Genomic DNA, 26,225 nt, shown 5'->3' with positions numbered 1-26,225 from the left:
AATCACTAGTTATCCAGAGCGAGGCTGATGTTCCAAGTGCTTCAGTCTGGTCCAGAGGAGTTGCCTCACGAGACCACAGTTCTGGTTTTCATCCTCATTATTTTTCTCCAGTATAGGTGATTTATGGGCCTTAATCCAGATACAACAGAGTTTCTTTTTCCAGGTTTTGCACTGCAGAAAATAGGATCATAATTTAGCTTTCTATGGCATATAAAAGCAGTAAGGTACACAGAGAGGAAACTCTGATAGATCCTTTTCAGTAGTAGTGCTCTGGCAATTCCAAATATAACAGTCTGTGGTGAGAACTGTTTTGTGGTGACCTCAATAGATTTGAACAGGTGTAAGGGTTAGCCTGTCCAAAAGAGTTATAAATGTTATTTTTGATTGCACTAAAAATAATTATTCAATAGAAATAAGACTTCTTTTTTTTCTTTTTCTCCCCTGCATAAGCAAAAGTCCAGGCAAGTCCTTTATATTACCTTGGGTTTTTTTATTAGATACCTGTTCATAGCAGTGTATTAAAAGTGTCACCTAGTCATAGCTTACTGTTCTTTAGCCCCAGCCATTGTGTTAAACATGCTTGTTCTGGAAGATATTTACAATTTTATGTAGAGTTTCTTTTTGAAAAATAAAATGCCTCTGTGTAGTGTGTAGTTTCTTCTTGAGCCGTGCATCTAAGGTAGTTTATTGGAGGGAAATAAAAGTTAGAAAGGGGAATGTGTGGCATTTGTTAAGGAATTTAAGTTTGGAATGTTTAATAATTTAGATTGTGTTTTGTATGTTTGTTCATTTCTTGGGGATGTGTTGCAGACATCAGACATATGGAACAAAGCAAACCTACGGTCAAATAGTACAGTACACACAATCTGTAGCTTGGGAACTTGTAGGAGCTTATTTGGAAGAGTTTGCAAGTGTGCTGAGCAGTTCTTCACAGCTCCCACTTAAAATAAACACTCTTTTTGAAGCCCAACAGTAGGGGCAAATGATAGTCATTCAGCATATGCACAAATAATTCATAATGTCAAGTCTTTTTTAAAGTCTTGCTAAAGATTATTGACTGGAGATTCAAGATGTGTTTGAAAACCACAACGGCTTCTTTTTTGGTTATGTGGGTGCTGATGAGGACCCAGCACCAACATCCATTATACCAGTGCTGTCAGAATATTGCTGCTGGTAAAATACAATTGATGTAATCTCTAGATTTCCACCACTTATTTATGTTTCTCCAGTGAAGCACAAGTTCTAATTAAAAATCTCATTTTATAAGAAATTAGACGACTCGCCTGGATTCTATTTCTTTCTTCATCTTTTAATTTGATTCAAGAAAACTAATGGTACTCTTTCAGTGACCTAGTAACACATTTAATGCCAAAACCTCATTTTCATTATATTTTCTGAATGGTGTGTGTTGTTTTATAGGCTACACTGGAGAGCTGTGCCAGTCAGAGGTTGATCATTGCATCCAGCAGCCGTGCCAAAACGGAGGTACCTGCTCCTCCAGCATCAATGGATTCAGCTGTCAGTGCCCGGAAGGTAAACAGCAAAGACCTACCTAGTACCTTGTACAAATTGGTGTTTGGGGGTTATACTCAGTCTAAATTTTCAGTTATATTTGGATATATATTTAAATATTTTTTAAATTGTGCCTTACGCCATAATTGTAAGCAGAAAAACCCCACCAGGTGAGAAGTCTTTGTATAATCAGCAATAGTGTAGGTAGGAACTTAGTGTTTCAGTGTCTATGTGGTGCAGAAATGTTCTCTTGTTCTCTGGCAGCTCTGCAGTAGAAATCAGGCTCCAGCACTGTGAGAAAGGATGTGGTCTGATTTTTGTCTTGTCCCAGTAAATGTGTGAGAAAAGATGCCTCCCTTTTGTAGTATTTGCGTATTTCTGTTTATGTGTGCAAGATCTGTACTTCAAAACTAAAGGACTTATTTCAGTTTCCCAAAGTTTTAAATCACTCTCCTTTCTATTTGGACTTATTTCTAACTCTACATGGAAGCCCTTCAGCGATTCTCATTGGTAACCGCTGTAAATGTAACTATGTGAAACGAGGACACCACAATACTAACGTGTACGCTTTCATAACGATTTTCTGACTGGAATGGCAGATGCCTAAATTGCTCATAAAAATTATCAGGAGTGAAAGCTCTCAATTATGAAGCCTTCTATTAGTTATTTATAATTAAGATTAGAACCTTGAACTAATTATATTTCTGCTCTTACTTGACCTATTGATTTTGTTTTTATTCTGCCACCATCTTATGCTTGCTCTAAGGGTACAAGTCTTTGATAACTGTTCCAGTAATATACACTTGCTTAATAATGAAGATTATTTTAGATTTCTTTAGACTGATTCCTTGCTTTGTTAGAGTGTTACACTTTAATGAGTGACCAATTTAACAGCAATGTTGAAGCACAGACTGACATTTTGACAGCAGTGCAGATCTTGCATTTGGAAGAATTTTGAAAATTGTTTGCTTTGTAACTAGTAGCAGAATTCAGTGAGAAAATTATTAGACGTTAGATTTGGTCAGTAATTTATGTGCATTTTTCTTAGGTAATCTGCTCAAGGGTCTTTAAGAATGCTTTACAGTAAATGATCTTTCCAATAATAAATGCTTGGAAAATAAAACAGTTACTGAGATTTTTGGCTGTCTTAGAACTGCCATATTTGTTTTTGTGTGGGGCATGCCTTAATTGCTTGCTCCTGATTGCCTATTAGTAAATATGCTGACCATCTCTCAGCTTCTCTCCCACCACCATTTGAGAGGCTAGCTATGGCATCACCCTGTGGGTGATGCTGCTCCTGCCAGTGCCCCAGCGGGCTGTGTCAGGGGCCCTGCGCCATTCCCCGCTGTGCTGTGCGGAACACCTGGGGCACAGGAGAGGAGAACCTGTCCTTCATCTCCCTCCGGAGACGTTCTCCCCAAAGAGAACGATGAAGCAGTTACCTATATGTCATTGCTTGATGTGTAGCATTCTTACTGACAGCAACCCTTCCGTGGCCGCAGAACCAAGTTCCTTGTGCTTCTCTCTTCTCTGTTTCACTTGTTTGGATATCTCTGTGTTATGCCACTTGGTCCTACAGTCTTGTTGCCTGTTTTGTTTCTTGGCTATTTATCTTCTGCTTATTTCTTTGCCACTCATCCATATTTGCGTCTGGTTAATTTTCAAATTGTTTCTGTTGTATGCTCGAAGTAGGCATATTTTGGCACTGTCATTCTTCTATCTCAGTATTTAGGTGGTATGATTTGCTCGTTTTCCCTCTGGGCACATTGGTACCATTTTCTCATTATTCTGGTATTTTTCTTTGTTGGTAGTTCTGTTCTTATTATGTGTTATGAACCTGTGCTCCTTTCCGGCTTAGGGTCACAAGGTTTTCTACAGTTTCTGGATTTTTCTTTAAAGATACAATGTGCTTTTTGACCCCTCCAAAGGAAAGAAAACAAATTACTTGGCAACTTCAGGAAGTACCTCTCTGCTCATAGACTTCATTGGTAGACAAACATGCTTTTTGGGTCACCTGTCGAAAGTTTTCTATGCAGAGTTACTAGTTATATTCTCCTGGTATGACTTCTGTGTTTTCAAGAGCAGACACATTATAAAGCGAGGGGAAGAGCTATTATTCTGATGGCTTATTTCTATGTGGAATGTGCTTATATGGTATAAATGTTTTGAAAAAGAACTGGGGCAACACAAGAAAATATATTACTGAAATACAAGAGTTATAAATAACTTGTTAAAATCAGTATTTGTACACGGACCTGGATTATTTCCAACACAGAAAAAGCCTTTGGAGGGGATAAAAAGTTTCACAAGTCACTATCTGGACTGCCCAGGGTTATTTCCCATAGAAAGAATAGTGTTGTACATAGCATGTGTGATTCCCAGTCTCTTGGACATGACAATACATTCTTACGTTTGTAGGAACAAATGTCATCTTTTGTGCATGGTAGGTCTTCTTGAGTGAGCCTGTGATGACTCAACAGCAGCCCAAAGATTCTCCCTGATTCCCTAATAAGTACCATTTTTTCAAAGAGTGAATGCTTCTCACGAAGTTACATAGCTGTGCTTCCAACTCATGTTCTGTCCATAACAAGGGGAGAGCGTTGGTGCAGAAGTGACACGGTCTGTCTGCAAGGGCCAGCGCTAGTGCTGTGAGTAGCCTAATGGGTGTAGTAGGTAATGAGGTGTTGCTTTTCCATCTTGTTCTGGAAGGTCTACTAATCCCAATGAGCTCAGGAATTCAGTCATTTTGTGGAGGGAAAGAAAGGGTTGATTTAACAGAATTTATTGTCTATATAACAAAGTATGTTGTCTAAATTTACTAATGGCTGTCTTTCCTATGAGTCTTCCTTCTTCTTTTGAGGTGTTGTTCTCTCATTGAGGCATATTTTTAGGGCTTTTGTTTGGGCTTTGAAGAGATTTGGTTATTTTTCTAAATACAACAAAGGGTAGTTAGTTGGAAATTGCAAACACAGTAACTTGCAGATCTTGCTATTTTTAACATGTCCTCAAATTTTCCATTAAAAAAGCCCTACCAAACCTACATGATAGGTTTTTATTTTAAGTGAGGTCTCTTGCTCTACTGCTGTTCTCCTGTTGTGCTTAATAGTAATTGCTTGTTGAGAAGAGGCCTTTCTTTCTGTAGTGCTAATTCAGCACAGTGAGGAAAGGTAGCAGAAGAGCTTCTATATGTGTAAAAACTAAAAGACTGGAGATATAATGTGGTTAGAAAAGCCTAAGAGAAGATGGAAAGTATCACAAAGGGAAGAGCAAAAGATGGCAGAAAAAGGAATGAGATGGAAACAATGAGGAATGATCTTGAGATTGTGCATTTCTTATACAAATTAGATTTGCAGTTCATGAAAAAACACGATAACTTACAGAAGGTGAGATCTGAGGAACTGCAAAAACAACCTAGATCAGATATGAACATTTCATGATTAGTCTTTATAGAATTCTACTGTCTCAAAAGCCCTTTAATAAAGAAAATTTCTTTAGGTTTGCAGATTCCTTTTCGTGTGTGATGTATTGTAGATCTGAATACTCAAAATATGTCAGAAAATGATCTGCCTAATGCAATTTTTGGGTCACCTTGTATTAAAGAGAAAATAATATTTTATACTCAAATTCACAATAAAGAAGCTTGAGCTTCTTCCTTAAGCTAAGGACCGAATAATTTGTTCAACATTTTTACTCTTACTTATTATTGTGAGGGAGATGTTTGTGATGTTGTACTTACAATAGGGTCGAGATCTCTGATCATCATCTTTAGGGTTTCATGATAATAAGCACACATTTAACAAATATTACCTTCAATTGATCATGTGAAGAATTTTCTAGGCATTCTAAAAACCTACACATAGTAAACATCTGTCAACCTGAACATGGATATTTGAAATTTATTTTCAAAATTATTCCATAAATACCTATATCACTCTTAAATATCTCCTCTGATTTTTATTCCACTTATTGTAATGTATAACATACTACTGTATTGACAGTAATATTAATTAATTTTATTTGAGTTGATTGAGGTACTGCTCATCACTTTATAAATTCAGCTACTTCATTTTCTTTAAGTACTGTGGAGTTATGTAAATTCCCAAAGTACCCTGAAGTGGAATTGAATATACAAATGAAAATTAGAAACATTAAAAAAATAGTTGGAATAAATAAATGTAATGAAAAAAAAAAGGTGGAAATGCAAGTCTTACTAATCTGTTCCTTACACATGGGAATCTTGTAAAATTAATAGAGTGAAAGACTTGGTACTTGTGTATATATATGTATTTTACATATTATAAACATTTGACAGCTTTTGTTTTGCTCATAAGCAACTATTAAAATAAATCAGTAGTGGAATATGGTTTTGAACAAAACCAGATAATAATAAGCAAAGCCCAGACCAGTTGTTATAACAAAGAAATAAACTTCTGTTGCAGGATGTTTCTGAAGTCCTGTTACATGCAATTTTAATGTCCCGATGATGTGTACAGATGAACTTCATTCAGCATTATAGGAAAACATTAATCTCTGATAAAAATAGCAAGCATTCAGCTGGCCAGCCACATGAAACTGGCTTGGATTCTTGGGATTTTTCTACTTTCTCTATACTGATCAATGTATTTTAGAAAAACACTCATGAGCAATAACGGTTTTCACAGCAATCCTGTAGAAAGAGGTAGAAAACAATGTTATGATTAAGAGTTTAACATCTAAATTACTTGAAATTCACATTTGAGGGCTGATTTTATTTTACTATTGACAATTTGATTTGACTAGCTGAGATAAATACAACCAGGCAACATGGCGAGCAAAAGTGTCCTGAAATACCTGCTGGTATTTCTGGAAATGCAGGAAAGCAGCAAATTTATGAATGCTCTTATTATGGTTTCTGTGGTTTAAAAAACAAAGGGTTTGACACCTATAGAAGATAAGTTGTGATTCATATGTGTAGATTTGCAATAGCAGCTAGAAAATGCACATTGTCAGCAGTTTCAATTGACTGGGAGAACAGGTTGTTGATGTAGATTAAGAACAGCTTAAGTTTCAAGGTCTTCAGGTTTTCTGGGCTTCATTCTTCATGTAAAAGCCTTTTTCTTTATTGTATCTTGTAGATGTGATTCTAACTACTTTAGGTTTACGTACAATAAATCTATTTATTATCTTGATTCCAGGAAACTAGGTCACACAGCTGTTGCATATGGAAGATTTCCCAGGGTTACTAGTGATTAAAGAACGTAAAATTCTTCATAGTACCATAAAAAGAGTTTAATTTACCTGAAGAACATTTCATTATTAATAAATATTTTTATGGTTGTTTAGTTTCTGGTACTTTCTTTTCATCTGATGTGTTTACCTGGCATCTTCCCCAATTGCTCCTATTTTTAATAGACTTCTCCTTAACACTTTAGCAGGTCTAGCCTCTGTTCATCTTTGTTTGTTAAGACTTAGCTAGGGTGAATTTAAATCAAAATTTTACAACTATGTTTTAATGATTTCTTGTTTCCTTATGATATATATATATTTTTTTTCCATTTACAGAATTCTGGTGAAATTCCATCAGACATCTTATATTTCTTCACGAAACAGTTTTCTATAGGGAAAATAATAAATTGCCTGTATTCCTTTTACTATTTATCCCTGTATTTCAAACCTAAAGATTTTGTGATCCCTAGTCCTAGCAATTCACAGGCTTGATTCCTCACATTTGTGTAATTCTTGGAATTAGGTCTAACATAACATTCAGGCAAGTTGTTTGTTCCGCAGACTGTATAAAAAGCAGTTGTACAGTTAATGTTTAACTTCTTTGATTTGTACGTGGCTCTTTCGCTTTCAATAGCCAAGTAATTAAAATCCCACCATGATGAGAGGTCTGGCTTTTATCCAGAGCTTTTCTATCTCTGGAAACATTTTCTGATCTAGTTTCACTGCCCTGAAGGTCTGTAGCAATATATGAGGAATACCACCTGACTGAATCCTTTTCTTCTTCTTGACAACTGGCCAAATGGTCTGACCCATGTAAGCACAAGTATTGTCTTCTGTTTTTAGCAATATAAATACTTTCTAATATCCCCTTTCCCATTTATGTTCTATGTTATTCCTTTGGTAAATTTTGCATTAAGATCTTAAGTCTTTGCATTTCAGTCATGTCCCTGCTCACCAATAATGACCTAGATGCAGGGCTGGGTTTGTGTTAGCTGCCTGAAAGACAATTCAAGGGATATTTTTCTGCAGATAAATAATCCTCATTTTTTTTTCTTTCCTACAGCGTTTTATTCTGCTTTCAATCAATGCACCTCTGAACTTTATTTTAAAATGTGGTATTTGCGTTGTGTTCAAAAATTGTATTGATATGGATTAAAATGTATATTTAGATGTGCCCAAAATAATAGAACTTCAATTCAGATGTGTAACTACTGCTGCTTTGAGTATTTTTGGGTATTTAACTCATACATAAGATTTAAAGTTCCAGAATCAGCTAAATACATTTCACAGTGCAAAGATAGCACAGGGACAACATGTTTTAGTGTATTTTAAACCTGTGTATGTTCTTGAAGTGCTTTGTCACTTGAACCATCAGCCATCTGCCAATAAGCTTCTGTTTGTACAGAAGATCATTGCAAAGGTTGTACTGAGGGAGCATTAGTGTCATTGTGTGACCTCAGACCACCTCGATCCTTTTTAATCCGGTTTCAGAGTTAGTGTAGAGATTTCACTGAACTCATTGGCTGATCTCCTCCTGGTAGTAGTTGAAAGTCATTGCAGAATCTTTTAAATCTGTTTGGGATTTTATGATAACAGTACAGGCTTTGTTGTTGTTGTTTTTTATTTGTCAGCAAACCATTGCTGGAATTAGGGTCTTGATTTCAGGGCTTCTGTTCTTTTCTGTTTCTGATGGTTATGCAGTTATAATCTACAGGAGGAACCTCTAATATGAGATTCCACAGTATCAGTTTTAAGCTTTCCATCTTCAACACTGGTGTGCAGGTGGTCCTGATAAATTGCATGGAGCACTCTGAGCCGTAGCAGAGCAGAACAGAGAGGGCAGAAGGGTCTGCCTCTGATCTTTGCCTGTGCCCTGCCAGACCTGCTTTTCTTCCCTGGTCTGTTACTGAGTTGCTTATGACTATACTGTTAAAAGTTCAATCTGCAGTTGTGTGTGGGCTTTGTTGGTTTGTTTGTTTGTTTTGTTTTTTGTTTGGTTGGTTTTTGTTTTGTTTGTTTGGGTTTTTTGTTTGTTTTGTTTTTAAATTACTTTAAAAAAATTGGATTATTTTTTCTTTGTTTTTCATTCCATAGCTCTGGTCTAAGATTTATGAACTTACGAGGGGAATGTGGCTTTTAAAGTCATTTGTCCAGGACCTACTATTTTCAGGATGCTCATTAAAATCCTGCTGCAAATGGTGCCCAAGAATATCCTAGTTTTTTTTCCATCTATTTCCGAGTTACAATAGTCCAAGTTTTGTTAATTCTCTGAGTAGATCCCTATAGTACACTCTGTGTGGGCTACTCACCTTTGTTTAATATCCATCTTCCCTTCTTCCTGATGCAGTTCATTTGAGCGTTTGTGGTTCTATAAAACATGGCATGTGTCTCCTTGAGGAACCTCTTAAGATATTTAAAATTAATTGCCAGTCTGTATTTTTCCTCTGTGTGTCTGTGTGTACTGGAAACTTTAACATCTTTAAGCTGATTATCTCTGCCCTCGCTCTTCAAGTCTTGGAACTCAGTCAAGTTGACAGACTCAGCTCAGTTCACTCGATCTTTCTGGCCAAGGTTTTCAACAAATCTAATCAATCAAGAAGAAACTGTAGAATTTGAATCTTCTAGTGAACATTTGGAGGTTTTTTGTTATGCTTTAAAATGTAAATTAATCTATTTGTTATGTGATTTTTTTTTCGTAAATGCCAACTCCTGACTTGCTATCCATGATGACAGTGCTAGAACTACAACAATGTTGCAGTTTAATTCACCTGAACATCATGAATAATTAGAAAAGAAAGAAAAAGAAAATGCCCTAAAAGTAACACATCTGTCAAAATTAAGTGAAAAAATTTCCTGATGAATTGTACCTTGCTTGAAATGTGGAATGACATTGTTTATAACAAAAATATTTTCTGAGTCAGTAAAAGATAATGAGATGCAGTAAAGTAGGTGTTGAATGTGGTATTTCATCTCAATTTTGGTATTCATCACAAGCTTTATACAATATAGGGGTTCAGCTCGAATACATCAACTGCTTTTAACCCAGCAGCAAGACATTATAGATAGAAAAACTATAGAAGTAAGGCAAAAAATCGACATCATTCCATCAGGGATAAGATTTCAATAGTGAGTGTTAATCCAAATTGACACCTGTCGTTATTTGTTTTCGTGCTCCAAGTTGTTGGCAGGCTGCTGTGTAACAGACACCTCTCCTCTGTCTTGATCCTTTCTCTCACCATCAGGCACATTTTATGGTTTGCATTTACACTCCCTGTTAGAATAGATCGATAGAACGCGTGTGATGGGTCCTGAGTGGAGGCTGGCCTGATTTGCTCCTAATTCCCCATTCCCTGTGATTAGTGTTGTAATTTTAAAAGCTATTCTACAATGTAAGATATTCCAGGGAATTCTGAGCCTGAAAAGTGGTGGTCTGTATGAATGGACCAAATACTCATTAAAAATATTAGATTTGAATGGAAAGGACAGTTTTATCTTTTTTTGAAGGGGTGGTAAAATTTTAATATTATTTTCTGACTTGCTCTTTCGTACAATAACAGTGCTTTACACTGCCGTATGTGATGTCTGCGATGTATGTGATAAAAACTATAGTTAGTATACTGCATTTTTTTCATGTTATTTTTTTTTCTGCATCTGTCTAACACAGCTCCCTTGCAAGGATATCCTTTTCTTTGTGTCTAATTTTCACATGATGTTTCTTCAATAAATCATTGTCTCTCCTGCTAATTAGAAGTATATTCTTGTAAAAGGTAATATTTTAAATTATTGAAGCTCTGGCAAACTCATGTGCTGCTTTAGGGCTTGTTATTCTTAACAGACATATTATGGAAATTTAAAAAAAGGTCAGTCTTGGCTTTTCATTTTTCAACAAACATTTTTGCACTTCACTGCCTTAATCATATGATAGTACGATTCTACCTGAAACATCCTGTATCATACCATGTTAATGGGTAAAATTAGAGGTTAAAATATATAGGAAATCTATATTTTTGTAATTTTCATAGAATAATAAAATAGGATTATAGATATGTCAATGGCTTACTTTTAATTTGGTGTAGTTATTAAAAATGTATGCATAGCAGAATGTTTGCTTATGAAAACCATTTATTTCTTTCAGGGTTTTTAGGAACCTCTTGTGAAGACAAAATAGACCCTTGTGCGTCATCTCCCTGCCAGAACAATGGAAGCTGTTATGCAGATAGACTTGCCTTCTCATGCAGTTGTAGTCCTGGATTTACCGGACCTACATGTGCTCAGTTGATCGACTTCTGCGCTCTGAATCCTTGTGCACATGGCATTTGCCGCAGTGTTGGAACCAGCTACAAATGCCTCTGTATCCCTGGTTTGTACCAGTTACATGTTTTGTAAATCTTCTAATCTTTTAATATGTAGAATCCAATATATAGTTAAAAATTACTTTCTTTTCTCTTTTCATTATATAAACCACATTGAGCAGGTGTTCTACCTGTTTAGAATAATGAGAGGAATCTACACATTACATTTGGAAAATCAAAAATTGCAGAGTGAGCACTGAAAATACCCACTGAGATCTGTATGGCTTGGTTGTTATCTACAGCTGTATTATAAAACCATAGTCTGCAGGATAAATCATTTTAAGGTGAGGTATCAGTGTCATTGAAATCATTAAATTTGGTAGAGAGAATGGAAAATGTGACACCGATCATTGGGGAAGGAGTGGAAACAAAGGTAAGAGAAGGGGAAAAAAATATTGGTTACCCCAAAGGGTTTAGTTCTGCCATCCATATTTACATAAGTTATCTCTTTTCAGAAGTTTGAGTGATACTGCTTAGGTGAGTATAGCTAGTAGACTCAGCTGATAGTATAGCATGGTGTCTGCATAGCTTTTCTTGATCTTTGCTTCCTTGTGCCGATGTAACAGAATATTGGGGAGCTTATAGCTCCCTTTGTAGGTTTTGGCTATGGTAATTGATAGGTGAAGTAGCAATTAGAATGAATGATATTATATATTACACATCCACTACTGCTTAAGAACTTACAGAGTGAAAACCTGTAATCATTGTTTTGATTTGAATAATTTTGGCTGTTTTTTTTTTTTTTTAATTATTTTTTAAATCTGTTCCTATAAAGTTATAGACTTGAAAACTACAAAAGTGAAGGACAAAGTAAATTCCCAGTGTACAAGGGATAAGCTAAGGAGTGTATTGAATGGTTGGTACCTCTACATATACATAACACTGTGACATGTATGTTGTTCTCTGAAGTTTCTTTGAGAGATACTTTCTCTTCGTGGCTTTGCCTTGTGGGAAACCAGTTGCAGTTCTCCCACTCTTCTTCCTTCCTTCTCAGCAGGCTGTGGAGGTGTCCTGCCAATCACAAAGGTTTTGCCTGTAGTAGGCAAGTACTCGGATAGCTGGTGAGTCTGACCACGAGTACATGCCACATCCAGATGTTTCTTTTTAGCCTGTGCATACAAAGAAGTCAGCTTCATTCTCTTACAAAAAGTTTGTCCTTTTCCTTCCAAGACAGAAGCCCACAATCTGTTCCTGGAAAACTTCAGGTTAGGATAGTGAGGCTTTGGACAAAAATGAAAATAAAATAACTGTTTAATATGATTTAATGTATAATTGGCATTTGGAGGAGGAAAGTTGTCAAAAGTCTGCTTGTTATGGCTTTAGAGCAAGGTGAAATGTGGAGAACTATGCTTTCTTCCTTGAAGAGTGAGCTTTCATCTAAGATTCTGTAGCCCATAAAACTGGTATCTCATCTGAAAAGATACCCCTGAAGACACAGGAATTGCCAGCTAATGTCTTTATCCTGGCTGGTATATTGAGTGCACGCTTCAAAGTGTTGCTGTCAGTAACTGATGCATGCAAGTTTCAAGGAAACTCCAGGTGTTGAGAGTAAAGTTTGAAACTGCTTAAAGATTAAAGCATTCATCACTTCGGAGGAATATGGATTGATTTTTGAAAATAAACCATCACTCATTAAATCAAACAAAGTGGTAAGAACAGGTTTCATCATTATGAATACCTCAGCATAAGGTGTCATGTTGTGTGGCAAGATTCTCACTGATGTATGCTACCCTGAGAGAGAGTACACAACATGGTTGTGTTGTTTCCCAGTCTTATTGCTGAAATTTTCTTCTTCTTGCAGTGTGTTCTGATTTTTGGAATAAAGATACTTTTAGTAATAAATTAGACGACTGGCTATATAGTACTTAGTGCAGTTAAAAAGCCTGTCCATATATAATACAACTATCCTTATCCAGAGTGTGATATAACAGTGAAGTCTGGTTTGACTAAATTTTATAAAGCCTGTTGAAAAAAGGTAATTTTTGGACTTCAGTTCAATGAGCAGTCCTAACTTTTCCAGACTGTCTGGTTTTCTTACATTGATTGTGATAGGTCTGATTTTAACTGCCATAAAAACCACTAACCTTCTGTGCATTTTGCATTGAGTTATTCCTCCACCAGAATGGATTAGCTTTACTTGTGGATACAGAGAGTTTGTAATGAAATCTACTAAGGCAGCATTTTTAGAAGGTGTCAGGATTAATCACTGCTATTTAGAGAAAAGGAAAGAACCATCAGAACTTGTTTTTGGAGAGGTACTCATAAATGAACAGAAGCTAGTGCAAATTTGTAGTTTGGATTTGACAGATTTATAATTAAATTACACATCTCTTTATAATGGATAAAAATATGAAAGCAAAATGCAGATAATACCACAGTACTGTTATCTCATAATTCATTTGTTGTCCAGCAGATGTGAATTTATACATACAGGGTTATAAGAATCTCATGTAACCGCTTTAACCATTGAGATGTATTAACTTATTTAACAAAAAAAACCCACCACAAATGAAAGCCTCCATTTTATGGATAGTTTTTCAGAAGGCATTCTCAATTCTTGTGCTTGCAACATTTTGGAAACCAGAGCGTAGGTAGATGTTTGTGGCATGATGGGTCCAGATGTTCAAGTGACCTCAAATGCTTCCAGCTCAGATGTTTCTGTGAATGGTGTGGGCAGTTATCATCTGAACAGAAGAATGGCATTATGTAACGCAGAAGAGTATTTCCTAACATGCCGTTTGTTTTATACACTTCAGGAGGTGAAGATGATAATTCTTTCATTACAAATTTCCAGTCTTCCTTTTTGAAGTGTTCAATTGCTTTGCTGTTCATTTGCATAATAGAGGAATCCTTAGAGAAAAGGACTGGGTATTGAGATGAAAAGCAACAGGCCTAATCATAGTTAAATAAAGCGAGCATATCCTGTTTTACTGAGAGCACAAACTAGAATTCATATCAGTTGATAATTAGTTCCCTGTCTGACAAAATATCTTTTTGATTGCAGGTAGTCAAAATTGCCAGGTGCTGTTTTCCTAAATTCATTTTTAGAACAGGGGATTTAATAGTTTGATATTTACCTCCTCTTCTCCTCACCCAGCCCCCAACAAACCCCGCCAGGACTAAAGAGCAAAGGGAACGAACAGGAAAAAAAAAGGTTTGAAGTGAAAAAAACCAAAACCACAAACCCCCAAAACTCCCCGAAAAACAAACCCAAACCTGAGAGACAGGAAAAAAGCACTCAGCAGGTAGGAATATGAAAGTTACTTGGTAGTATCAACCTGTTCCTTGCTTGGCTAGTGAGTATGTTGTTAACTTGTTAGATTATAGCAGGAACTACTGCTTTTGTAGCCATTGAATGGTACAAGTGGTTAGGGCATGGTCAAGGAAAGTATGTATGGAAGTTGTGTGTCACACAGGACTTAAAAGTAGTCTCACGCATCTCATGGTATGGAAACTTATTTTTATTTAAATAATATTTGTGCATTTAAAAGTTAGATAGATGAGAAGCCATAGAGGCTGCATGCTCATCTTTAATCAAACTCTGTTGTTTTGCTCCATGTGTGAAATTTAGGGGAAGTATTTTAATTTTTTTTTTTCCAAAAATTTGTAGACTGCTGTAAACTTCACTTTTTAAAATGACAGCCTGTTTAAAAAAGACTTCCCTCTACAAATAACATTAATTGCTTCATGTGAAGGTGAAACTAAAGGCCACATTATGAGAGTTTGTCGTTAATGTGTCAATAATTTAAAAATCTTGGATAACTTATTTCAAAAGGTCATTAAAGAACTGCACCCAAGTGGTAGCAAGGTAAGAATAGAGAGAATTATTGATTTTCTTCTGGTAGGCCTTTTTTAATTGTTATGATATTATCATTATATGATTTTTTAAAATTTATTTTTTAATCTTAGTAGCAGGATTTGAAACAATTACCCTTCAGAGATTTTCCTTCTGAGTTAAAGGCATAGTAGGTAAATGGGAATCACTTTTTTGTAGAACAGCATTTAGAAGGCATCATATTAGGCACTTTGCCAGTGGTTTGAATAATTATTGTGTGTAAGGCAGATGAACAATTAAACCTGAGGATTCCTATGTTCCAATTCCTATTAAAAAAAACCCCTAAAGTAGTCACTATAGAGCATGGCCTAACACAGTTTTTATATCTTCATCAAAAAGTAGTTTGATAGAGTGGATGAGTTGTGTCGCTGGTATATTCAAAAGCTGGATTCTATTTACAATTTTGCCTGCAGAGGCTTTAATGGTCTCTGTTACAATTACTTGTGAAACTGGTGAATAAAATTTCTATGCAGTTCAGTAGCCTTATGAAGGGTTAATAATAAACATACTGAACTACAGAAAGATATTACCATATGTTAGTAGGAAATAAATTATCTATACCTATAGACCCTGAGGCTTTCTGGCTTGCAGGCTCTCAGCATCAGTGTACTGGCTTTGAGACTGTTGACTTCTTTGTACAGGAGTCTTTCACTTTCAGACATGTCCCTGAGATAATATGCATTGGTTTTTTAAAATATATTAATGACAATGTTATTAAATTACATTTTAGAACTCTCTTCTATATGGGTTATATGGTATATCTGAAACATACATATTTTAAAATTTTAGAACCTGCTGCCTATATGTGCTGCAGAGTTTTGCTTAAATGTGTGACCTGAATGCCATCCTTCCTTTATGCACAATTTCTACCAGCAGCCATAGTGTCAGCTGGATTTTAATCTGTGTTACTTCTGCCTCAAAAATTAAATGAGAGAGGAATTTTAAACAGTTCCAATTAGCCCAAGGTCTGTGAAAGTCTCCTTGTATGGTAGGCAGTTTGATATCCGTGCTTTTTTGGCCAGTGTGCAGATTTGAAGAATGATAAAGGATAGTTATTGTACTTCATATCTGCACAATTTGCAGAACACACACAACAAGACATTTACTACTATTTTTTTTGTGTGTATCGGCTTTCATTATGAACATTGTCATCTAATGGCTTATATAGAAAAGCTAATTTGTGTAAGTTACCTTGGAAAGCAGTCTAATACTTTTGAATGTTCCCATTTCCAGAATGGAGGGAAAAATTGTTATTGCTAAGTTGAATATACTTCTTTTTCAAATATCTTATGAGAGGGCTCTGGGGAACTCAAAGGCCTATGCAACAATACCTACTTTGTATTATGTGTGTGATTTTTTCAATTGTTCATGAAACATTAAATGTTTAATTATATGCTTACATAACCCAATTATTATTATTAATACTTATCACCTGGCCCTTTACACTGTGTTTGGACATTAAATTCATAGTTTGCATTGTGTTTTTGTGCTTACCCTATGTTACAGAACTAATCTTGATTAAAATTTTTGTGCTCATTGGTTGGCTTTCTCATCTAGAGCCTGGCTCATGAAACCAGTGTAATCCCATTCTGTCTGTTCATGGAATGTTGATTTTGTCCCCGAATCCCAAAGCAGTTTCTTCCTCCTCTTAAAGCTTTTCTCCTCTTTACACTCCGTTATTTTAATAGAGCTGCTGTTATCAATTTCAAATGCAAATATTTAATATATTATTTTTATTTTTTGTAGCCCTAAGCAAAGAAATCTATCTAGAAATGGAATAATGTAATATCACAGGCAAGCTTTGAATCTGGCTTTCTTAAAGACATAGAGTATGGAGTTTGAAACTGCAAAGGCATTAAACATCTGCCCTCTACTTTATAACTATATATGATACCACATATAGAATATTAGAAAAACACAAACAAAAACCAACCAACCAAAAAAACTCAGCAACCCAAACAAATCAACAACAAACAAACTAGGAGAAAAAATTCCACAGGCTATGGAGAGTAGTGGCAACTTCAGAAGTAGTACCGTGGAGGATGTTTCCTCTGCACTTGATTTTTTGCTCATATACCTTAACAGATGCTTATAGGAAAGTATGTTTATCTCGGTGCCTTTGCAGAGGCCAGTGCAGCATTTATCTGTAGCAGTAGCAATTTTTCTTTTCTCTGTCTTTTCCCTTCCCACATTTTGGAACTGGGGAGGAAATGCAAGCCCTGGCAGAAGTGACTCTAGGTTACTTCCAGTTCCAGACTGTCTGTGAGCCCTTTATTGCCTCCGTTTCACCATCTTTGTTCCAGGTCTATACTAAGACAACTATTCGTGCAATCTGACCATGGCTGGTACTGGCATGCCTTCCTACCATCCTGCCATCTGGAGCAGATCTTCTCTCTTTCTCTTCTTTAATTTCTATATTATCTCAGACTTTAACCAAACACATTTATTTCTTGACTATATAATGTGCCACTGTGCTAGTTAGTGGCCATATATATGAACTGCTGCTGTTCTCTACAAAACAGAGCTCTCTTGCATTGTATCCCATTAGGCCTTCTCATACAGATGGGATTTTTGCCCTGCTGCCTTGATTTGCTGCTGTGTTAAGCGTGGATAAGCCCAGAATATCTCTGTTGAGGAGCTAGCGTTTAAGCAAGCCTCAAAAGCTTTCAGCTTCATTCTTAATTGATTTATAAAGGGAATAGTAATCTTCTCCCTCTCTTTTATTAACCTGATAGTGCAGATATTCTCAAGACTTTTACAAGCACTGCTGTATCTTTTGCTCTGTCTGCTGCTCTCAAAGGCTTTGACAAAACCCATGGCTTCTTCTCATCAGGTTGCATGACACAGGTTGTGTATTCCCTTTCACGTCTTCTCCCTTTGCAATTTTCAACATAGCCATATGCAAAGAGAGTGCACCTCGACAAGTAGCTGTCTGAAGACCATGCCAGAAAACATCAGGCAGATATCCTGGCCTCTTCAAGGCAGCCTCTCTGCTGCTTAAGAAACAGAAAGAAAGATTTGGGAATCCAGAGAAGAGTGGCAATGGATCTGTTCCCACCCTTGTAAAGACCAGTAGCAGAAGGACAGTCATGTTGAGGCAGAAGAGGTAACACAGAGACATCTTTATTTTAGGGGTTTTTTTAGGTTCTCTGTCCTTTCCCCAGCCTCTGAAGAGAGCACACCAGAATGGGATCATCATTGGCAAGTTCTGCTTGAGTTCATGAAGGTGCTGTTGTTGAAGGCATATCCAGTTTCTAGTGACCTGGAAAAAAATAAGTTTATTACTATTAGTTGCCCTTTTGGAAGGTGCAGTGGCCCATGTATTTTTTTTCCCTGCTCAGGACACAGCAGCTGGAGAAGTGTTGTTAATGTAGGTATTGGTTCTTTCTTTCTGAATATGTCCACAGAAATGTTATACACCTCAAAAGATGCATATAGCTGTGTTTGGCATTGCTTGTGAACATAAAAACAGCAGAATTGTAATGCGACTAGAAAGAGAGCAAGAGCTGTACTGCAGTCTGTTATTCTGAAGTTGTCTATGAAAAATTTTCCTCTTTCCATCTCATTTCTTTAATGAAAATATAGAAATTATGAATGTAGTCTTTTCAAGGATATATGTATGAATTCAGTGTAATAATATATATCAGTATAATTTAAAAGCAGTAGTACAAAGCAAAAAGCTGGAGAATGACACGGTGTGTCTTAGCTTCATGAGAAGAAACGTGCCTTTCCCTCGGGTGCCTGGTCCCACGGCAGAACTTTGTCCATCACAGCAGTGACAGCAGAAGGAACCTGCTGGCACCAGGGTGAGGACAATGAGGGTGAAATTGTGTGTGGGTGAGATCTGCCCTCTCGTGGGGAGAGAAAATATCTCTCCAGCACTGTGTGCAGTGCCTGGCAGTGGGGGCTGTTTTAATCCCGAGGAGGTGATGCGATATTTCATATTGTTTTTGGAAACCAGGCAATTATTCAGTCACAAATTTCCCTCTGCTCCCTTTGAAAGGTGAGAAGTGTGTAACACATGGAGAATTTTTTTTTTTCCCCTGAAAATATCTAATTACATCTGTGTTCAACACAGGGAATTCCCATATTTTTTAATAAGTTTTCTGGTTTTGGTGGTTTGTACGTCGGCTGCAGATGTCATGACATATGGATATTTCTCTTTAACATAAGCTAGATAGACTTCATCAAAGGCTAATAAAAAGCCCATAACATTTACTATATTTAATTCGGTGTTGCCTGGTCAACAGCTTTGGAGGAAGTGGTTCTGAAAAGTTCTTAACAGCTAACTATTTACTATGAAAAGACAATTTTGTGCAAAATCAAATGGGTAATATTGCATAACCATCTTGTGCAGTATTAACTTCTGTTATATCTTCATACAGTTTGATTTTTAATTATCCATAAGAGCGAGAGGGAATGGAAATGATGTCTGGAGATGCCATTTGTTGTATTTTCTATGATTCTGTGAGAATTTGGGGGAAAATTTAGGCCAAGAGAGTGAATATAGATTGCCACTTACTAAGATAAGAATCTACCCCTCTCTGGTACTTTGTTTGTGAAAGTTACCCTCGTTTCCTGTCTGTAAGTTTTGCCACTAACTGGAGATTATCTGAAGAAATAAAATCATATTGTAGAATCTACACTTGTATTTTAGGCCTTTTCGCTGGCATCTTTATTCTTGCCCATGGCATCTTTATTCATTTTGTGCTAATTCATCTCTTGCCTTTATAGTTATATGTAATGAGTAAATCAGGATTTTAAAATGTTTATAAACACTGTTCCAGTGCATGGTGTTGTATTATAGGTTACAAATACATATTCATGGTATTATATCACACTAATAGCAGGTCAAGGGGAGTATTGGCTATGGAGTCAAGAAGGTTAAATGTTTAACGGATTTAAGCAAAATTAATCCATGATAGAGGAGTGGGAAGAATGCCCTTATGTACTGTTGACGTATCATGCCATATATAGTCTGTATGACTGCTCTTTGTGAATAAGTGCTTTTCATATGAAAGCATATTTGAAGAACTCCTTGTGCCCCTAAAGAATGGGGAAGATAAAAATACTCACGCAAATTGCCCCATACTTTTTTCATCAGTCAAACACACTAGCAGTTTTGCAGTTGTCTGTGCTAATGATTGTGCAGTGCTTATGGTGCATTTAAATGCATCATTTATACTTACTAAGCATTATGACCAATATATTTTCTTTTTCTTGTTAATGAATTAATTGCCTATAAATATAGACATTATTTCTGGAGTTGGAAAGCCCCTGCTTTAAGAAAGAAAAAAGAAAAAAAAAGAAAAAGAAAATAAACAAAAAGGCAAAAGGAAAGAAGAAAGAAAACTTTTCAGTAACAAAAATATAACCTGGGTCAATTGAAGAGGAATTATATAAGCTTCTTGGTATCAAATATGATAGTCTTCAAAACGACCAGGCTTATGATTCTTTGAATTTAGTACTAAGTAACCAAAATGATCAGGCAAAGATACTTTAGCATTACAGCTGGTTTATTTCTGCTCTTATATTACACTAATTTATGCTGTTACTTTATATGAATAAGTACTACTTTGACCTGATACACCATATCTAGAAAGCCATTTCAACTACCGTTAAGACTGATAATCATGTGACATGTTAAATAATGAGCAAAATGCTATTTCAAGTGGATGAACTCCTTTATTTCTTAACTCATGGCCATTAGCAGGTCTCAGCTTTTCTGTGCTCCTACTTTCTTTATCTGCATAATCAGACCATAATACCTGCCTACAGCTTGGCAATATTGTAAAAATTAAGTATCTTAATGCCTCTACAGTGTCTTGACATTGTACAGCATTAAAGTTAGAATACATTATCATTCTAACTACTGTTATACAATTATCACCACTTCAATACAAGGTGGCTGTGACGCAAGGATCTGAGAAAGCCAGGAGATACTTCGATATTAGTTTATCCCTTTTTACAATCAGAGTGTGGTTTTTCACATTGTTCACAGTGAACTTGGTCACCAGCCTCTATGTTTATGGCCTTGCTGTGCTTTATCACTGGGACTGAGGCATTTCTCAGGACATTGTGCTTCCAGGATTTTTTGTAATCTCACCTGGGGAGCAGATGTCCTTAAAACTGATGCCTTACATGTGTCTGTCTGCAGAGTGTATTTCAATTAGCAAGCAACTGCCCGCAGTCTATAGATGCTTAGTTGTTAATTTTTACTGGGAAGTGTTTCATAGTTTGTTTTATTTCCTCTTTGTGTGGTTTAGGTTACCATGGCCTCTACTGTGAAGAGGAATATAACGAATGTCTTTCTGCACCCTGCCAGAATGGAGCCACCTGCAGAGACCTTGTCAATGGTTATGAGTGCGTCTGCCTTGCTGAATATGAAGGTGGGATGGATTCTGCCTCTTGTTTTTTGAATTGTTCCGTGTACTGTTTTATGGTATGTTATCTTACAAAGAGAGATACACAATATCCTCTAGTAAGCAGAAACAAATCCCACATCTAAAATTAATGGAAATAACTTCGAGGTAGATCCTGATCCCATAATCTTTATTCAAATGAATAGTTGAGATTTACCCGGTCTGTGAGAAATATATGTCCTTGTCTGGGACAAATGGCTTCTCTCTGTTCTTCTTAAGTGTATTTTTTTCTGCTCTTTTTAAGATATGTTAGAAAGTGATGGGGTTTTAAAAGAAGACAACTGTTAAATAACATTTTTAATCAGTATTGTTAGGAGCCATTACATGGAGGGCTTTCCAAATTATTTTTTTATTTATTTTCTCCAGCGATGTGAGTTAAAAACATAGTAATAAAAGATTGAAACAGATTAGCACAAAGGAGTAAAAATTGGAATTTTACGTGGATTGTTCATTTAGAAGATCATAAAGCCCAGAGACTGTATTAGGTCCGTGACTGCTTTCTTGTGTTAACGGCAGCTATTCCTAGATACATTCAAATGGAATTGGTCTTTTGTGTTTCCTAAGTAATTTATAAAACAGAACAGAAAAGCATGTGTTTTGCTATACAAAATCTTTTATCTTGCAGTAGATTTCAGCTTTACACAGAGTAGCACATACCAGCTCTCTGTGACACATTCCTGTGTGGAGAGTTAAAAGGATACTTTTTTGTATATTCTGTTTCAACTCATGCTGTGAGAACATTTTGAATGTAATTATATATGTTATTACTATTAACATACATACTTTACATAGAATGACTATGTTTTAAGGAACATTACCCCACCATTTTCTCATTAAAAATATCAAGCCTTATCTGTGTTGATAAGTAACAGTCGCTTAACAGCTGCTTGAGGCTAAATATGTATTTCATGCTGGTGATTGCACCGCTCTTTGACAATCAATACAGAATCCATCATTTTAGAGGCTTAGGGAGGAAAAGACCCTCAGCTTTTCATGACAGTTTAGAGAACTGAACCGTAATGTTATGACTTCGAGTTCTATTCTCAACTGATCTGTACATACTGAAAGCACTGTGTGTGCAGCACATCTCACTTCAGATGAAATATCACTATTAACTTGAGATTATTGGTTTTGTATGACTCATATAAGTTTGCATTGCTGTACATAACTGCAGCATAGAACACTAGAGAACTAAGTTTATTAATTTTAATGTGTTTGTAATTTATCACATAGAAACATTCAGAAGCCTGTCCTGCTCTTCAGTTTGTTGAAATTCTTGTAAAACTATAAAAATGGGAAAACTTGAAGATAGTTTAGGGTGTTAGCTAAGCTGTCACTTTGGATTTGTTCCCAAGCAAAGAATGGTAGTAACACTTAGATTTAGACCTAAAACTTATATTAATGCATAAATTTAAGCAGGTATTTGAAATGTAAGCTAATTTTACTGTAAGAGATATATTATAAACTAAGCCCCACTGCTCATTCATTATTCACATATGTACATATTTTTTTTCATCTCTCATGCACTGCTTAGATCATTCATGTATTGAGTTTTCTATTTTTATCTGAAAAGTAGATCCAGAGAAAAAGATGCATGTAGCAGTGGCAGTAGAGCCTCTCTCCCCATCCCCAGGTGGGAGTCTGTTGTCCTTTATGTTCTGCACGCCAGATACGTCTTGCACTGTCTTCTGCAAGGCAAAGCAGCGGAATTCATGTAGCCCACACCTGAGGATGAGGAATCAAAAGCAGTGGCATGGAACTGATCAACCGATTATTTACTTTTAGCTATACATTTGAATAAATGAATGTCTCTTTTTATTGCCTTAGTTATGCTCCTCATTTTCCTGCAAAAGTTAGTAAGAGTCATCAGAATGCTTACGTATATTGTTAAATAAGTTATCACAGAAAATTCTTACTGAAGAAAATTATTGTTTACACTTTATTGAAGAATATTAGATAGCTAATCAGATTATGCATTATTATAGCATTGGTTTTTCATAGAAACACCTTCAGTTCTTGTTAGCAGAAATCACACTGCCTCTCTTGTCCCAAAGCCTCAGTGGGTTGGAAGAGCAAGAGGAGGCATGTGTGTGAAAGTTTAGCTACCGTAAAAGATACGGTGTTTGTCTTATGGCATTAGCCTAATAGGACAGGATTGGAGGCTGCACATCAATGCGCTCTTCCAGGTGAAGTTCAGTTATTGCGTGTACTGATTTCATGCTGTCAGTATAGGTCATGTTAATGGCAATTACTAATTTTACCTTTTCAGGAAGGCACTGTGAATTATATAAAGATCCTTGTGTTAACATCAACTGTCAGAATGGTGGCACTTGTGACAGCGAAGGTCTAAATGCTACCTGTATTTGTTCACCTGGGTATACAGGCAAGTAATTTGTACATTACATAGAACGCCTAGTTGTCAGTGTTCACTGTGTCCAAAAGAAGACAAATACCAAGTAAGACTCTGTCTCTTCAAGGACACAAATTAATTTGGACTTTGCTTAATTGTGATCAGTCTAGTGAGAATGAAAACTTCTTGATATTACTTAAAACTGCTTTGAGTTTTTAAAATTTTGCAGCAAAAAAAAGCCTGTTACTAAAGATAACTTACTAAACTAACAGCTATTTAACATGCTTTATGACCTTACTGCTTGAGAGTAGATTGCCTTTTAAAAATAACATTTTCTAGACTTCCAGGTAAGCCAATATACTAATTGGACACTGTTGAAACTGGAAAATGTTTTAACATTGACCTTAGTTACTGTGAACTAAAGAAACAACTCATTCCATTACCTTAATATGCAATTGCTAAAAGCCCTAAAGTGCTTGTTATGAGTCAATTTACACTTTCAGAGTAATGGCAAGCGGCCCATTTAATCCTTTGGCCTTGTATTTAAACTGACATGATTGGTGTAACCCCAATATCTGCTGTCAAGATAATTTACAACCACATGTTTTGTTAGTCAGGTAAGGTAATATCCAATGTTGTAATAGATGAAGCCATTCATAGCTGTTTCGTAGATTAAATGATAGTTTGTGATCTGTGCTAATTAAAGGACATTTTTTTGAGGATACTTAGCTTTCTGTTGTACAGTAGCTGTTTCTCAGAAGTGCTGATTATCTACATTATTGCATAGCATTTCTGAATATACATGATAAATTGTTATACCGCATTCTGTTGGGATGGAGCTTATATTTAAAGAGACACATATAATTTGGGTGAGATTAGTCAAGTTCAGATTTTGTTTTCACCTGGTTCAATGAGGATAATATTTCCTTCTTGGATGCTATGTGAGACTTCTTGGAACAGTTATAGAATATTTTTTATGTTCTGAGAAGAAAGCTGCTATTGAGCTATTATGTGTTTTACAGCTAGAGAAAAATAAAATGACTGATGATGTACCTGCTACATAAGGCATTTGCTATATAGATTATTTTTTTCTCTGATATAAGGTGAAGAATGTGAAATTGATGTAAATGACTGTGACAGCAACCCATGTCACCACGCTGGAACTTGCATAGATCAGCCCGGAGGTTACACATGCCACTGTCCTCATGGTTGGGTTGGTGCAAACTGTGAAATACGTAAGTTTTGTGGTTTTCTAAATATTTCTAAAGACAATACATTATAACAGAGAAATTTATATTTGTCTCTAAATACCTATCAGCACAACAACTCTCAATCATCTGTAAATTATCAAAATTCTGTTAAGAGCATTTTATTTTAATCCATAACATTTAAAATGTGGCTATGAAAGTTAGAAAATTCTGTTTGTAATTGTGCTGTGACTTGTGTATGCACGCATTTACCAACTTTTTCAGGAATAACTTTTCCAAACATAAGCCAATTTCAACCAAATTTGTTAGAAAGGTAAAGGTCTCCATACCAAAATATTTCCTAAGCATTTAGTAAGACTTAGCGAGGTTCCGCTGGTGGGTCTAGTGAAGGAACAGCTTCAGTATGATCTCACTTAGTACAGAGAAGAGCTTTGGTATAATTGCAACCTGATGGACAAGTAGAGAGTCCATGAGAGGAAGAAAGTATGAAGCCCAGCTGTGGAGAATTAAAGCAGAAATTAGGCTTAATTAGTTCTGCTGCTCACTGAGCTGCTTTGTATTTCCCTGATGTCTTGTTCTTGGGCTACAGATGTTGTGTTTACTAGGGAATTTAGCTGTGTATTTAACTGCTTCAATGCTCAGATACTGTGGTCATAGATCCTCTCAAGATATTATTCGGATACACAGGTTAAGGGGGTTTACACCACTTAACACACCTAATGTTGCAGGGATAGGTGAGAGATTAAAAAATAAGCAGAAAGGAACGCAGAGAGCTCCTATTGTACATCATGAGAAAATATCTGCACAAAGGCTGGAATAAAAAAATGTTTTCCATATCTCATTTACACAAGGAGCACATGAAGATTATTTTTAAAACTCTCTTTTACTGAAATACTGCTTAAACATATTGACTGCTTTTTAAATTTGTTTCTATTCTTGATGTTAGTCCTTACTAACATCATAAGACAATTCTGTTCTCACCGGGACTGACACAAAAGTTTTATATTGGCGTGGTTATGACATCCTCTCCCTGTAATTGTTGGTTGTGAATTAACTTCCAGTGGTTTCTGTTAAAAGCAAAGACTACAGAAGAGCATAGTTAGTTAGTCCAGAGATGGTACCAGCTCTGCCTTTTTGTTGTCTCTGTGAATGGCACACACAGTTCCCTGTATGGTGCTGGCACCACAATGTTGCGTGCTATCTGTATACCATATTGCTCATGATAAAGATGCTCAGATCAGCTCTTACTGACAAGGCTGTTGTTAGTGATCCCTGAAATGTGCATGTCCAAGGTGATCAACAAGGCAGTGTAATTCTGCTTGCCTTAGCTAATAAATAGTG

General features: G+C 36.1%; 1 protein-coding gene across 1 annotated transcript in view; it reads left to right on the top strand.

Annotated features, from left to right (window-relative positions):
* Positions 1-26,225, top strand: part of DNER (delta/notch like EGF repeat containing) — a gene marked incomplete at both ends in the record, with an annotated part of 112,366 nt that overhangs the window by 74,656 nt on the left and 11,485 nt on the right. Inside the window, 5 exons of the mRNA XM_080350118.1 lie at positions 1,420-1,533; positions 10,853-11,077; positions 21,171-21,293; positions 23,596-23,709; positions 24,780-24,911. Coding sequence (XP_080206244.1) covers positions 1,420-1,533; positions 10,853-11,077; positions 21,171-21,293; positions 23,596-23,709; positions 24,780-24,911 — 708 coding nt within the window. The remainder of the gene's footprint in view (positions 1-1,419; positions 1,534-10,852; positions 11,078-21,170; positions 21,294-23,595; positions 23,710-24,779; positions 24,912-26,225) is intronic.

This window comes from Nesoenas mayeri (assembly GCF_963082525.1).
Source record: "Nesoenas mayeri genome assembly, chromosome: 9".
NCBI lineage: Eukaryota > Metazoa > Chordata > Aves > Columbiformes > Columbidae > Nesoenas > Nesoenas mayeri.
The sequence above is the reverse complement of the archived record's forward strand: the minus strand, read 5'-3'. Positions and strand labels throughout refer to the sequence as shown.